General features: G+C 46.5%; 1 protein-coding gene across 2 annotated transcripts in view; it reads left to right on the plus strand.

Annotated features, from left to right (window-relative positions):
• HTT (huntingtin) overlaps nucleotides 1-13,801 on the plus strand; it is a 121,260-nt gene that overhangs the window by 81,220 nt on the left and 26,239 nt on the right. For both annotated transcript variants that reach the window (XM_082238496.1, XM_082238497.1), the window contains 8 exons: nucleotides 178-300; nucleotides 6,692-6,902; nucleotides 8,068-8,213; nucleotides 9,476-9,653; nucleotides 10,356-10,451; nucleotides 11,505-11,692; nucleotides 12,092-12,218; nucleotides 13,186-13,286. In XM_082238496.1, the coding sequence (XP_082094622.1) occupies nucleotides 178-300; nucleotides 6,692-6,902; nucleotides 8,068-8,213; nucleotides 9,476-9,653; nucleotides 10,356-10,451; nucleotides 11,505-11,692; nucleotides 12,092-12,218; nucleotides 13,186-13,286 (1,170 nt within the window). The remainder of the gene's footprint in view (nucleotides 1-177; nucleotides 301-6,691; nucleotides 6,903-8,067; nucleotides 8,214-9,475; nucleotides 9,654-10,355; nucleotides 10,452-11,504; nucleotides 11,693-12,091; nucleotides 12,219-13,185; nucleotides 13,287-13,801) is intronic.

The raw sequence follows: 13,801 nt of genomic DNA on the forward strand, positions 1-13,801 counted from the left end.
TCACCAATAATTTAGGATTGTATTATCAGGTAAATACAACTTTGGTGGTAGCAAGCACATAAGTATGCATATGATTTGAACTTTTGAGTCCTTTTTAGAAGCTTGATTTAAAGCAAGATAGTTTTATCTCTTTTGTTTTTAAGTATGTGTAGTTGACTGACACTCTTTTCTTGAAAGGACTGGTATGTGTCACTAGTGAGTTCACAATGCTACACGAAGTCAGCCTCGGCTCTGTTAGAAGGTGCAAAGTTGGTGGATCGGCTTCCTCAACCCGAACTGAGTTCTTTTATGCTACATAAGGTAATTAACTTGCTGTCATTACAAAATAAAGGGGGATTTAATGTATACTTATATGAATCGGCTTTCCTTTTTCAGAATAATCCAAACAAAAATACAATTCCAAGTATAAAAATATGACTGAAAGCAAAAGTAACATGCCACATATCTTCTTTTTTTAATGCAGCTATTTTAGAACATAATAAACTCAATAAAATATACTTCGTGTTAGATGTTAAGGGTGGAAGAAAGCCCTGAGAAAACTGTTCAGTAGTTTGTTTTAGATTTCACTGGTATTGTATCCCTCCCAGATGCTCAATGATACCATTTATAAAACATCACATTTCTAACAGTGAGAAATTTTCTGCAGACAAAAACATAGTAGTAAAATCATTTCCACTCCATATCAGTGTTCCCAACAGTGGATACGCTGCCTAGTTTTGGTCAGCCCTTCTGGCTTCTCCTCCTCCTCCTGCAGTCCAGCCTCCCCTCTTGGCAAGTTGATGCCCTCCCTCCGTTGCTTAGGATTCCCTGTGTGGCATGGATAGGAAATGCCAAGCAGCCAGTGAGGGTGCCTCCCCAGCTCCTAAAGGCAACAGATCCCCCCAGCTGCATCCTCCTGCTCCTCATCTGACAGCAACTGCCCCCCTAGCCTCTCAAGCCTGTTGGGACCACGGGGCTCATGGTGGTTGGCCACTGTGGAACGGGATGTTAGATTAGATCAGTGTTTCCCTACCTTTTTTGGGCAAAGGCACACTTGTTTCATGAAAAAAATCTCGAGGCACACCACCATTACAGCCCCGTGACGTCAGCGCGCAGCGTCACGCCGGGAGGGACATGAATTGCTAGCAAATTACATAATCACCTCCTTGAGGGCTGGCTCATCTTCTCCGAAGGCAGAACCCCATTAATTAACAGCACAGACTCACACCATAGCCAAGACAAGGGGGGAAAACCTCAGTCATGCACAGTCATGCACAGGTGGGGGCTAAATGAGGACGAAGACCGGGCAGAGAGCAGGGTTCAAATCACCCCACCTGGCCAGGACAATCCCTGGGTGCTCCCTTGGGCCACTCGCAGGCCCACCTCGCAGGGCTGTTGTTGCGAGGATAACACGGGGAGAACCACGCGCGCCCCCGGGAGCTCCTTGGAGGAGAAAGCGGGCGATGAATGCAATGCACGAAATATATGAGAGGCGACCAGGTTTTGCAGGTGAGGGGCCCCCGCCAGCCTCCGCTTCCAACATCCGGCGCAACGACGCCGAAGTTTCCCCCCGGGCTCGGCTCGGGGAGCAGCGCTGCTCCCCCCCGGCTCCCCTTCGCCCACCCGGCTCTCTCTGCCGCCCACTGGGGACCCCCCTCACCTGCCAAGTCCGGAGCGCCGGTGGAAGTTGCATGCATGCATGCAGGGCGCCGCGTTGCCATTACATTGCGCTGCACTCCATGCAACGCCTGCACGCATGCATTGCCTTGCACGCCCGCCAAGGGGTCTCCCCGCGGTCCGATGCGTCCCCTCCGGCGCGGATGCAGCATTGCAAAAATAACCCCCCCGACGCAGCCCTACCTGGGGGGGCAGCCTCCGCCGCTCCGCCTCCGCGGGGATCCCCGGGCTCCATCCTGCCGCCCGATCTCCGCGAGGGCGCAGACAGGCTGCGTGGGGTCTGCGCGGAAGAGCCCCTGCCCGGCCGGCCGCCGCCGCTGCGCTCATTCCATGGCCGGGAGAAGAGCGCTTCAAACAAAACGCCCGGCCCGCCAGGCCACGTTGGGAAACGTAGTTTGCGCACCCCGCGCGGGCGCGGAGCCCAAGGGCGAGGGGACTACGGATCCCGGCAGCCCCCGCGCCGGGGATGGAGGGGGAGAGGCCGGGTGCAGGGATGGAGGGACGGGTGGGCGAGCGAGTGAGTGAGTGGCAGCCGCCAAGCCTTGGCCGAGAGCCAGGAAGGGCCTCCCCGGAGGAGGAGGAGGAGGAGGGAGGCGCAGAGCGGGAGGGAGGGAGGGAACCCCAGGGGTCATCTAGTGACGGCGCCCCAATCGAAAATGTGACTTAAAAAAAAAAAATCTTTCGAATTTTTTAATTTTTCCCGCGGCACACCAGGCAACATCTCGCGGCACACTAGTGTGCCGCGGAACAGTGGTTGGGAAACACTGGATTAGATCATGACCCTCTGGGTCCCTTCCACCTCTACAATTCTGTTACTGTATGACCATTGGCCGAATCCAGTAGGCGATTCCTACACACCTCTTCACAACAAGGATTTGATGTGTAAGCTTCATAATAGAATATGTATTTTTAAAATAGCCAAGCTAAATTAATTTGGGGAGCCGAGCCTTCATTTCAGGGAATAGATGGCTACCTTCTTTTTTTAAAACCCAGACACATGAAATCTTTTATCAAATATCCATGTTTTCTCTCTCTTGTGACTTTATTAGTATGCAGCTTTGTGACTAATAGGCTGCCCTGAGCAATAGCTAATTAGTAAATTGTTTAAAAGGAGCAAAGGTTACACATTTGCCATCTTGTTAAATGGAATTTTAATAAATTATATCTTGTATCTTACAAATATAGAAACATCCGTAGATTTCATTCTATATGCCATTTATTTTTATGTATGTAAATCAAACTCAGTTGGAGCACTGAAGCTGTGTCTCCCTTCTGCACACACACACACACACACACACAGAGAGAGAGAGAGAGAGAGAGAGCACACCATTACATACAATTGTGGCTTGGTGTAATAATAATAATAATAATAATAATAATAATAATAATTTATTATTTGTACCCCGCCCATCTGGCTGGGTTTCCCCAGCCACTCTGGGCGGCTTCCACAGAAACCAAAAAACACTAAAATATCATACATTAAAAGCTTCCCTGAATAGGGCCGCCTTAAGATGTCTTCTGAATGTCAGGTAGTTGTCCATCACCTTGACATCCAATGGGAGGGCATTCCACAGGGCGGGCGCCACCACCGAAAAGGCCCTCTGCCTGGTTCCCTGTAGCTTCGCTTCTCGTAATGAGGGAACCGCCAGAAGGCCCTCGGCGCTGGACCTCAGTGTCCGGGCAGAACGATGGGGGTGGAGACGCTCCTTCAGGTATACTGGGCCGAAGCCGTTTAGGGCTTTAAAGGTCAACACCAGCACTTTGAATTGTGCTCGGAAATGTACTGGGAGCCAATGTAGGTCTTTCAAGACTGGTGTTATGTGGTCTCGGCGGCCGCCCCCAGTCACCAGTCTAGCTGCCGCATTCTGGATTAGCTGTAGTTTCCGAGTCACCTTCAAAGGTAGCCCCACGTAGAGCGCATTGCAGTAGTCCAAGCGGGAGATAACTAGAGCATGCACCACTCTGGCCAGACAGTCCGCGGGCAGGTAGGGTCTCAGCCTGCGTACCAGGTGGAGTTGGTAGACAGCTGCCCTGGATACAGAATTGACCTGCGCCTCCATGGACAGCTGTGAGTCCAAAATGACTCCCAGGCTACGCACCTGGTCCTTCAGGGGCACAGTTACCCTATTCAGGACCAGGGAGTCCTCCACACCAGCCCGCCTCCTGTCCCCCAAAAACAGTACTTCTGTCTTGTCAGGATTCAACTTCAATCCATTAGCCGCCATCCATCCTCCAACCGCCTCCAGGCACTCACACAGGACCTTCACCGCCTTCACTGGTTCTGATTTGAAAGAAAGGTAGAGCTGGGTATCATCTGCATATTGATGGACACCCAGTCCAAACCCCCTGATGATCTCTCCCAGCGGCTTCATATAGATGTTAAAAAGCATGGGGGAGAGGACGGAACCCTGAGGCACCCCACAAGTGAGGGCCCAAGGGTCTGAACACTCATCCCCCACCACCACTTTCTGAACACGGCCCAGGAGGAAGGAGCGAAACCACTGTATAACAGTGCCCCCAGCTCCCAACCCCTCTAGACAGTCGAGAAGGATGTTATGGTCGATTGTATCAAAGGCCGCTGAGAGATCCAGCAGAACTAGGAAACAACTCTCACCTTTGTCCCTAGCTCGCCGGAGATCATCAACCAGTGCGACCAAGGCAGTTTCAGTCCCATGATGAGGCCTGAACCCTGATTGGAAGGGATCCAAATGGTCCGCATCCTCCAGGCGTGCCTGGAGTTGTTCAGCAACCACACGCTCAATCACCTTGCCCAAGAATGGAAGATTTGAGACTGGGCGATAGTTGGCCATACTGGCCGGGTCTAAAGATGGTTTTTTAAGAAGCGGTTTAATGACCGCCTCTTTCAGCGGATCTGGGAATGTTCCCTCACAGAGGGAAGCATTCACCACCCCGCAGAGCCCATCGCCCAGCCCTTCCCGGCTTGCTTTTATTAGCCAGGATGGGCAAGGATCAAGGAGACAGGTGGTTGGTTTCACGCGTCCAAGCAGCCTGTCCACATCCTCGGGGGTAACGGATTGAAATTGATTCCATGCAACTTGACCAGACAGGGCTCTAGCACTCTCCCGCCCCGGCCCTGCTCCCACGGTGGTGTCTAGCTCCTTCCGAATATGAGTGATTTTATCTGCAAAAAACTTTGCAAAATCGTTGCAGGAGATCTTGGGGTCTTTACAAGGCCCCGGTGGTAAAGGTGGTTCCGTTAAATTGCGGACCACCTGAAAGAGTCTCCTGCTACTATTTTCTGCAGATGCAATAGAGGCGGTGAAGAAAGTCTTCGCCGTCGCTATCGCCACTTGGTAGGCTCGACGTTGAGCTCTAACCTGTGTCCGGTCAGATTCGGAGTGAGTTTTCTGCCACCGACGCTCTAGCCGTCTCAGCAATTGTTTCATCGCCCTCAGCTCCGAAGAAAACCACGGGGCTGTCCGGGCTCCATGCAATCGGAGAGGGCGCTTCGGAGCCAGACAGTCGATAGCCCTGGTTAACTCCGCATTCCAGCGGGCCACCAGGGAATCAGCTGAAAGGCCATCAACATGGGATAAAGCATCCCCTACCACTCTCTGGAAACCATTTGGATCCATTAAGTGGCGGGGGCGGACCATCCGAATTGGTCCCACCTCCCTGCAGAGGGGAAGGGTCGCGGAGAAGTCCAGTTGCACCAGGAAGTGATCTGACCATGGCACTTCTTTGGTTTCACTTTTACTTAGTGTCAGATCACCCACGTCACTAGAGGTGAATACCAGGTCTAAGGCATGTCCATGACTATGAGTTGGGCCCAACTTATTCAGGGACAGCCCCATGGAGGCCATGCTTTCCACGAAGTCCCGAGTGGCCCCTTGTAAGGTCGTGTCGGCGTGGATGTTAAAATCCCCTAGGACAACCAAACTAGGTGTCTCCAGGAGAACATCCGCCACGACCTGAAGCAGCTCGGACAGGGAATCCTTGGTGCAGCGGGGAGGTCGGTACACCAAAAGGAATCCTGTACTGCCCCTATTGCCCAACTTCCAGAACATGCACTCAGAAAACTGGGTCTTCCCAGTAGGACGCCTGGTGCAAACTAATGACTTCCTAAAAATCACTGCAACCCCCCCTCCCCGCCCACATGACCTGGGTTGCTGTGCATAAGAGAAACCTGGTGGGCAAGTGGCAGCAAGGACAGGCCCATCTGCCTCATTCAACCAGGTCTCTGTCACACAAGCCAGGTCAAATCCTCCATCCACAATCAGGTCGTGGATGGCAGTGGTTTTATTCATCATTGACCTGGCATTACACAGCAACACCTTCAGGTTATGTGGGTTTCCCCTGTTGATTCCAGTATCCATCTGGTCAAGGCCAGACCCGGAGGCAGGGATAGTCTTCAAACAACGACTAAACCTGCCTCCTCGGTAATGACATGGTCTGGTCTTAGCGTAACTCCGCCTCCTGCCCATGATCACCGAGATCGGATGTCCCAGTGCTTCCCCCCCTGTGCAACTTGTCCCAGCCATCGTGTTGGCTGGGGCCTCACTCCCAGGCAGCCCCGATCCCGCCCCTTAAAAACAAAACACAAACTATACAGAACCAATAAAACAAAAGAAAACAAAAACATAACAATTATACTAAAATTAATCCCCAACCAAATTCTGATGAAGTGCTTGCCGCTATTATGAGGTGCATTAAGCTTATGCATTAAGCTCAAGCCTATATGTATACAATCTAAATACATTGTGAGTTTTTTGCATCAGACATAATTACTCGTGCTTTCAGAGTGTTGTGATAATCTAGTCTTGCACTAGGTGTCCTCCATTTTGTGGATGTACTTTGGGCCAAAAGGCCTAGACATCTGTCTGTTGTATCTCAGCTTGACAGGAACTGATAATGTAAAATTTCCAACAATTTATTTCAATTCCAACCTGACTGACAATCGTTACATAACCAGGCTAGCACTTTAAATCATATAGGCTTGTTAGAATTTCTAGTTTTCTTTTTCTGTGTGAAAATGTTTTTTTGTCAACCTTTTATCCATCATTTGTTCTTTCAGGACTTCAACCTAAGCCTTCTAGCTCCATGTTTAAGTCTTGGCATGCATGAAATCTCCAAAAATCAGAAGAGCCTTTTTGAAGCTACCCGTTGGGTAACTCTCAGTCATGTGACAGCTATCGTACAAAAGCTTCCCACCAGTCATCAGGTTTTTCAGCCATTGCAGCCAAATGAAACGTCAGCATACTGGAAGAAGTTGAGCGATATTTTTGGTAATAGAAGTAGCGAGTATTTACTTTTATAAAACAGTTGGCTATATTGCAGCATTCTCACAACTAAATCTGTACAGTAGCAAGTACCCCCAGTAAACTTTTCCTGCCCCGTCAAATCAATAAGCCATGTGAGATCAGCCTGCAGAAAGCTGAGGACTGTTCTCCTAGCAGGTTATATGGAGAAAGGAAATGGAAGTGAGACCATACTAGTATGAGACCACCAGCATTTATTTTGCGTCTTTAGTGAAGTCAAAGGATGATGAGTTGATCCTATTTCTGTTGAGCCAGTGTCATGAATTCCCACACTTCTGCCTGGAATTTACATGACTTCACAGAAACGTTCTTTCCATGCTGGTTCACGTACTCCTGAGCAGTGCCATGAGAAGGAATTGTTTTTGTGTTTTCAGTACATACCTCCTCAGAAGAAAGCCACGAGCTATCCCAGTTGGCCTGATTCTGGCACCCCAGTTTCCCTGCCCAAAGTAGTGGAATATCTTTTCAGGTGGGAGGCTTCTGAGTGGGGCTTGTGTTGCCCACATAACTCCAGCATAGTTCTTAGCTACATGGAAGCTCATTTGCCGTCTATCTGCTGTAGTGTCGGTGAGTCCTGAAGGACCCACCTTTTGAGGGACCTCATATAGACTGGAGGACCTCATACCTAGCATGAGACTCATGTCGTTTTGACACATCATCTCACTAGTCTGTAAAAAGAATAGAGAAACGTGATGCAGGTTCATGACACAAACTCTTGTAGGCATCACAATAGGAGACCTGTGCCTACAACTCTCATTAGGCAAGCTTGAAATTGGAAAATGAGAAATTCAGTGGGAGAAGGAGGAAGAAGCATCCGAATTAATAAATCACACATCATTAAGGAAGGCAAGAATTCACATGCAAAGTATCTTAAGCATAACATTTATTAAGTTAAATAAGATTATATATAAGGGCTGCCAACTTTTATTGACTGCCACAGCTTCTCTGCCTGTAACAACTAGTTAATTGGGCAACCTTAGGGGGTTATGTATGTTCCCGTATTCTACATTCATCCCAGATGATTTCTGCACATGCTATGGAATACCCATGAGATATTTTTCCCCTGTGCCCCTCAGTTTTAAAGTTTGATATTTGCAGATAACATTTTTAATGATATGTCCTTACTATGCAGGAGACCCAGGGATGTATCAATCTACAATGGTCTTGTCTCGTGCTTTAAGTCAGCACTTGGTGTTACTTTCCAAACTACCACCCTCTCTTCGCATTCCACCTGACAAAGAAAGTGACATTCTGAAGTTTGTTGTGATGTTACTAGAGGTAAGGCCACAAATGTAGCAAGTGTAATATTGCTTATCAGATGTGTGTGTCATCACAACCTTTACTATAAAATCATCTAAGGTCATAGTTCTAGTGGTTTTTGATTTTGGGAGTTTTATCTGCCATACTTCTATTGAGATGGCATATGTGGAAACCGTTTGAAAGTACCGTATTTTTCGCCCTATAGGACACACTTTTCCCCCTCCAAAAATGAAGGGGAAATGTGTGCGCGTCCTATGGGGTGAATGCAGGCTTTCGCTGAAGCCTGGAGAGCGAGGGGGTCGGTGCGCACCGACCCCTCTCACTCTCCAGGCTTCGTGCAGCTCTCCACAAGCCTTGGGAGCCCGCGCCGGGCTCCCACAGCTTCCGGAAAGTTGCCTGCATGCTGAAGCCTGGGCGCGCTGAGCTCAGCGCGCCCAGGCTTCAAGCTTCGCGCAGCTCTCCGCAAGCCGCGGAGAGTTGCCTGTTCTGGGGTCGGGGGAAGCTCGGGTTTCCCCCGCCCCAGCCCCGCGCCTGGGGGGGAAATAATCCCCCCCTTATTTCCCCCCAAAAAAACCTAGGTGCGTCTTATGGGACAGTGCGTCCTATAGGGCGAAAAATACGGTATGTTACAGATGTGAGCACCTGCAAGACCTGTTTGGAAAGTGAATAGGGTGGCATCAAACTTTCTGTAGCCTTTTCCTGTAGTTTGGAATGGGTTATATCTATTATTTTCCTAATTAGGAGGGAGAGACAACATGCATATTACTACAGGAATAAAATATTATGTAGTGGATTTAGGATGGATTGACTGGGGACTTGTCTACACCTACCACTGGAGGTGCTACCCACAAGTTGCACTGTCTCCCACCACTTCAGTGGCAGCAAGGGCAGAATCAGTTGCGGTGGCCAAATAGCACCAAGCCCCCTGGGATTCAAATAGGCAGAAGGAACCAGCAGTACTCACCTGAAGGGTGTTTCTGTGTGGGTGTCCGGATGGATCCGTGGCCAGTCACCATAAAAGTCGCTCCACTGGCTCTGGGGTACCAGGGCCAACCTTTCTCTCTTTGTTGTGTTGCTTTGGCCCCTTGTTCTGGGTGTAATGCGAAGTTTGAACCAGCAGCTTTGCCAAGAAACAGAAACTGGAGCAAACAGGAAGCTTTCCTCTTTTATTGGTAGGGAGAGAAACTTCCCACATGGATTCATTCTAACAGCCATAGAGAAACACCCTTCAGTTAAGTACTAATGGCCCCATCTCATCTCATATTGTTTTTATTCCTTAGATACTTTCTTGGCATTTGATACATAAGAATATTCCACTAAGTATTGATCTTCAGAGTGTGTTAGATTGCTGCTGTCTGGCATTACAACAACCTAATTTATGGAACCTGCTGGCGTCAGTGGCGTATGTGACACATGCCTGCTCTGTAATCAACTGTATCAGATTCATCATAGAAGCAGGTGAGTTGCCTGATGGAGTAATATGGGATGCTCCTTCAATTAAAGGAGCCCATCCCAGAATCTTGTATCGTCCTAATACCTTTACAAGTTTCACCCTGGGACCTGCTCTGTGCATTGTGTTTGTTTTATTTTATTCACTCAATTTACATGCAGCGGTACCTCTGGATACGAACGGAATCTGTTCCGGATCCCCGTTCACATCCTGAAGCGAACGTAACCCACATCTGCGCATGCGTGGGTCGCTGCTTCCACCCATGCGCGTGACGTCATTTTGACCGTCTGCGCATATGCAAGCGGCGAAACCCGGAGGTAACGCGTTCCGTTACTTCCGGGTTGCCGCAGAACACAACCCGAAAGCGCTCAACCTGAAGCATATTTAACCCGAGGTATGACTGTACTGCCTTTCATCCAAAGATCATAGGGTGGTTTACAGCATAAAACACGAAAAAAAAACCACACGAAATACAGTCCCAAGTGCGTGTATCATCTTGTGCCCCTGCCTACTTACCTGGAAGTGAGTGAAGTTCTCAGTGTACAAAAATCCATGATATCAAATAGCTTCAACAAAATGTCTTCAGTTTGTGCAATTCTGTCTTACAAAACTAATAGTATTTTTGTGCAATTCAAATACTTGTCCAATAATTCTACTTCAGGGGAATTAAAGATTAGTGTTGAAAAATGCTTGGTGTGTCTCTAATACAGTGGCAGTTGAACCTGGAAATCAGCTTCTTAGTCCAGAAAGGAAGAAGAACATTACAAAACCTGCAAGTGAGAATGAAGTAGATCCACAAAGAGAAAGTAAGGAGTTTAAAGCTTCAAATGTGCATATAATAGTGTTTTAATTTAACTAGTATAAACTTTTACTCACTTTTGTTGTTTTAAATCTTTAGCATGTTTTATATCTTTGTACCATTTCTTATATATAGTTCCACATTTACTACTTTTGTTTAAATATTTGCCCGTTTCATTTACATATTCTGTTGCGACTTTATCAAGGCAAAGATTAGATGTAATGTTAAATGTGTGACTGCATTTAATGTATCTTTTTAAGCTTTCAAAGTAGCAGGGCCTGTGAGGCATGATAATGGCTTCTCTGGGCGAACGGTGTTCATCAGAGCCCACATTTGTGGAGCAACCCACTTTCCCTATGTGTTATGATCTCAGGGACTAATTTTCCCTCTTTGAGCTGTTGCCTTGGAGGAAGAATTGGAAGAAATTTCCCTCCAAGCTGGCTACAGTGGTATCCCACTTCCCCAGAAGTTCTGGCTCAGGAGTGCTCCAGCTTGAAGAAATTTCAGTGCTATCCTCAGGCTGCTAAAACAGGCAAGGTGCTTTAACCAAAGCAGCTTTTCTCAATGTGGAGTGAAGCTAATCACAATCTTATTGAAGGCCCAATATTCCTAAAATACTGGTTCCAAAAATTGCTCTAGCTCAAGGCTTCCACAGAACTGCCTGGTCTGAATGCCTTGACTAAAACCTTCCATCTATTAAACGCTGCAGTACCAGATCCTGTTTCTACCAGATCCTGTTTCTACTCCACCCACCCACAGGCAGCTATTAATTTGAAAGTAAGAAAACAACACATTAAATGGATTTACACATTTAACATCACATCTACGTTGCCCTTCAGAATAGTTTTAATTGATACTGCTCTTCCTGGTTTTTTAGATAATTGTTCAGTATGCACCATTTTTTATGGCTTGCCAGATGAAGCCTGTTAATGTGTTTTGTCAAGATAGCTGTTCTGACACCATAGAGTTCTAGGGATAGATTGGAGCAATTTTGAATTTAGTATGTTTGCATGTATTGGAGTATTCTGTACTGAACTTTTGTATTCTTTCCCAATTCAAGAATTTGAGTATATTGCAACGACTTGTGAAATAGTAGCAGAGTTGGTGGAATGTTTGCAATCTGTCTTGGCTTTGGGGCACAAGAAAAATAGCCATATTTCTGCATTCCTCACCCCTGTTCTTAAGAACATCATCATCAGCTTGTCAAGACTGCCCATAGTAAACAGCTATGCAAGAGTTCCCCCACTGGTATGTGTTTAACTGCTAAAGTTGATGTTGAAAATTATTGCTGATCATACTGTCATTTTTTTCCTTGATTTTTACTAGGTATCTTTTTCTCACAGTAAATTATATAAGTATGTAAATTACACGTTTTCATGCCTAAAGGCCCGTATTGAAAATTTGGTGGTAGTCTTATGAGAATCCCTTCTAATAGGTTAAGAGCGGGAGTGTCATTTTTGGACATTGGTTCTTAGCTTCTTACACATGCAAAGAAGTCAACATGTCTTCTCTGTCTCCCTCTATGGTTGTTGACAAATCAGAGGGTCCTAGCTTAAAGACAAGAACCTGATGTTCTTAATGTTTGTGGAAAGGTAGGGCTCCAAACTGCAAGATATTTATATTTCTTTATGTCTCCATATTGTCCAGGTCTGGAAACTGGGTTGGTCTCCAAAGCCCACAGGTGATTTTGGCACAAATTTCCCAGAAATACCAGTAGAATTTCTTCAGGAGAGAGAAGTATTCAAGGAGTTTATCTATCGAATTAACACATTGGGTAGGTAGATAAACTGAGCTGAATATATAAGTTGTAGTTTAGTCTTTATTACTTTAAAACACTGTACATGGTGAACTAACGTTATTTTAAACTGTTTAATACAAAGTAAGCCTTGGTTGTGAGTGGGTGACCTTGAGGTACCTTAGTATTTTGAAGTCAGAGGCAAAGGCCTTTTCGATTTGCTGATCTGCTACACTGAACACTGCAGTATGTGGCATACCTCATTAGGTCAGATTCTGAATATAGGACATGGCTTATCAGTTTTCAGAATTGAGATGCCCTTTCCTGCATATCGAAAATAAACTTAAACTTCATAGAATCTGAAGGAACATTTTCAAATATAAATATGTATTTTGTGTTGTCATTATGCAACACTGCAGAATAAGTTACTTTTGCAATTTAAACCAACTTTCCACTTGAAAAGAAGAGTTCATTCCCACATGCTTACAAAAATGTAGGTGGGGAGAGGGAAAATCTTTAGCCTCCAATATGAATGCACAGATTAGAGTGTGAGCATAGACAGAATTTTTACATTTTTCATTGGTGTTTTTTTAATGGGGCATATTTATAATCATAAAATGACAAAACCAGCATTTCACAGCAGAAAGCAGGCCATAGTCACGTGTGGATGGAATGTTGGGGTGTGGGAATGTTGTAGGTTCTCACATGGATAAAACTATGATTTCAAGGAAAGAATTTCTAGAACTGGCCAAAATATGCAATTATGGTTGCAGAATGCAAGTTTTATACGTTAATTCTACACATAAGCTCTGTGTGTCATAAGGAGTCTTTACAGGTTGTTAGTTATCAGTATCTACCCCACCCCTGGCAGGTAAACATACTATGTTTCCAGAGATTTCTAAAACTTCTTTTGTTAATAACATAAAAATGCAGCTGTGGAACCTATACTTTGGTAATTCTCTATCCTTTGAAGTGGTAAACATCAGTGGTTCGGATCTTCCCTCAGGGTGGACAAACCGCATGCAGTTTGAAGAGACATGGGCTACTCTTCTTGGTGTTCTTGTCACCCAGCCAATTGTATTGGACCAAGAGGAAAGCCAGCAAGAGGTAAAGTAATCCAGTGAATGGTTTTATTTTGTCAATTCCACCTCCATATTGTTGCCAATTTGGATTTTCCAGTAACATGACTGGAATAGATGGGCCTGTGTACAAAAGGAGACAGAGCCCCCAAGGGAAACTGAATAGAACATACAAATTGTCCTATGAAGAGAGTTTTTTACACATTTCTGCTCTTTAGTTGCAAATTGGAGCTCTGCCAAGAAGAAAGTTGTAAAGGTAAAGGTAATGGGACCCCTGACCATTAGGTCCAGTCATGGCCGACTCTGGGGTTGCGGTGCTCATCTTGCTTTACTGGCTGAGGGAGCCTGCGTACAGCTTCCAGGTCATGTGGCCAGCATGACTAAGCCGCTTCTGGTGAACCAGAGCAGCGCACGGAAACGCCATTTACCTTCCCGTCGGAGCGGTACCTATTTATCTCCTTGCACTTTGATGTGCTTTTGAACTGCTAGGTTGGCAGGAGCTGGGGCCGAGCAACGGGAGCTCACCCCGTTGCGGGGATTCAA

The sequence above is a fragment of the Podarcis vaucheri genome, assembly GCF_965113315.1.
Source record: "Podarcis vaucheri genome assembly, chromosome: 9".
NCBI classification, from domain to species: Eukaryota; Metazoa; Chordata; class Lepidosauria; order Squamata; family Lacertidae; genus Podarcis; species Podarcis vaucheri.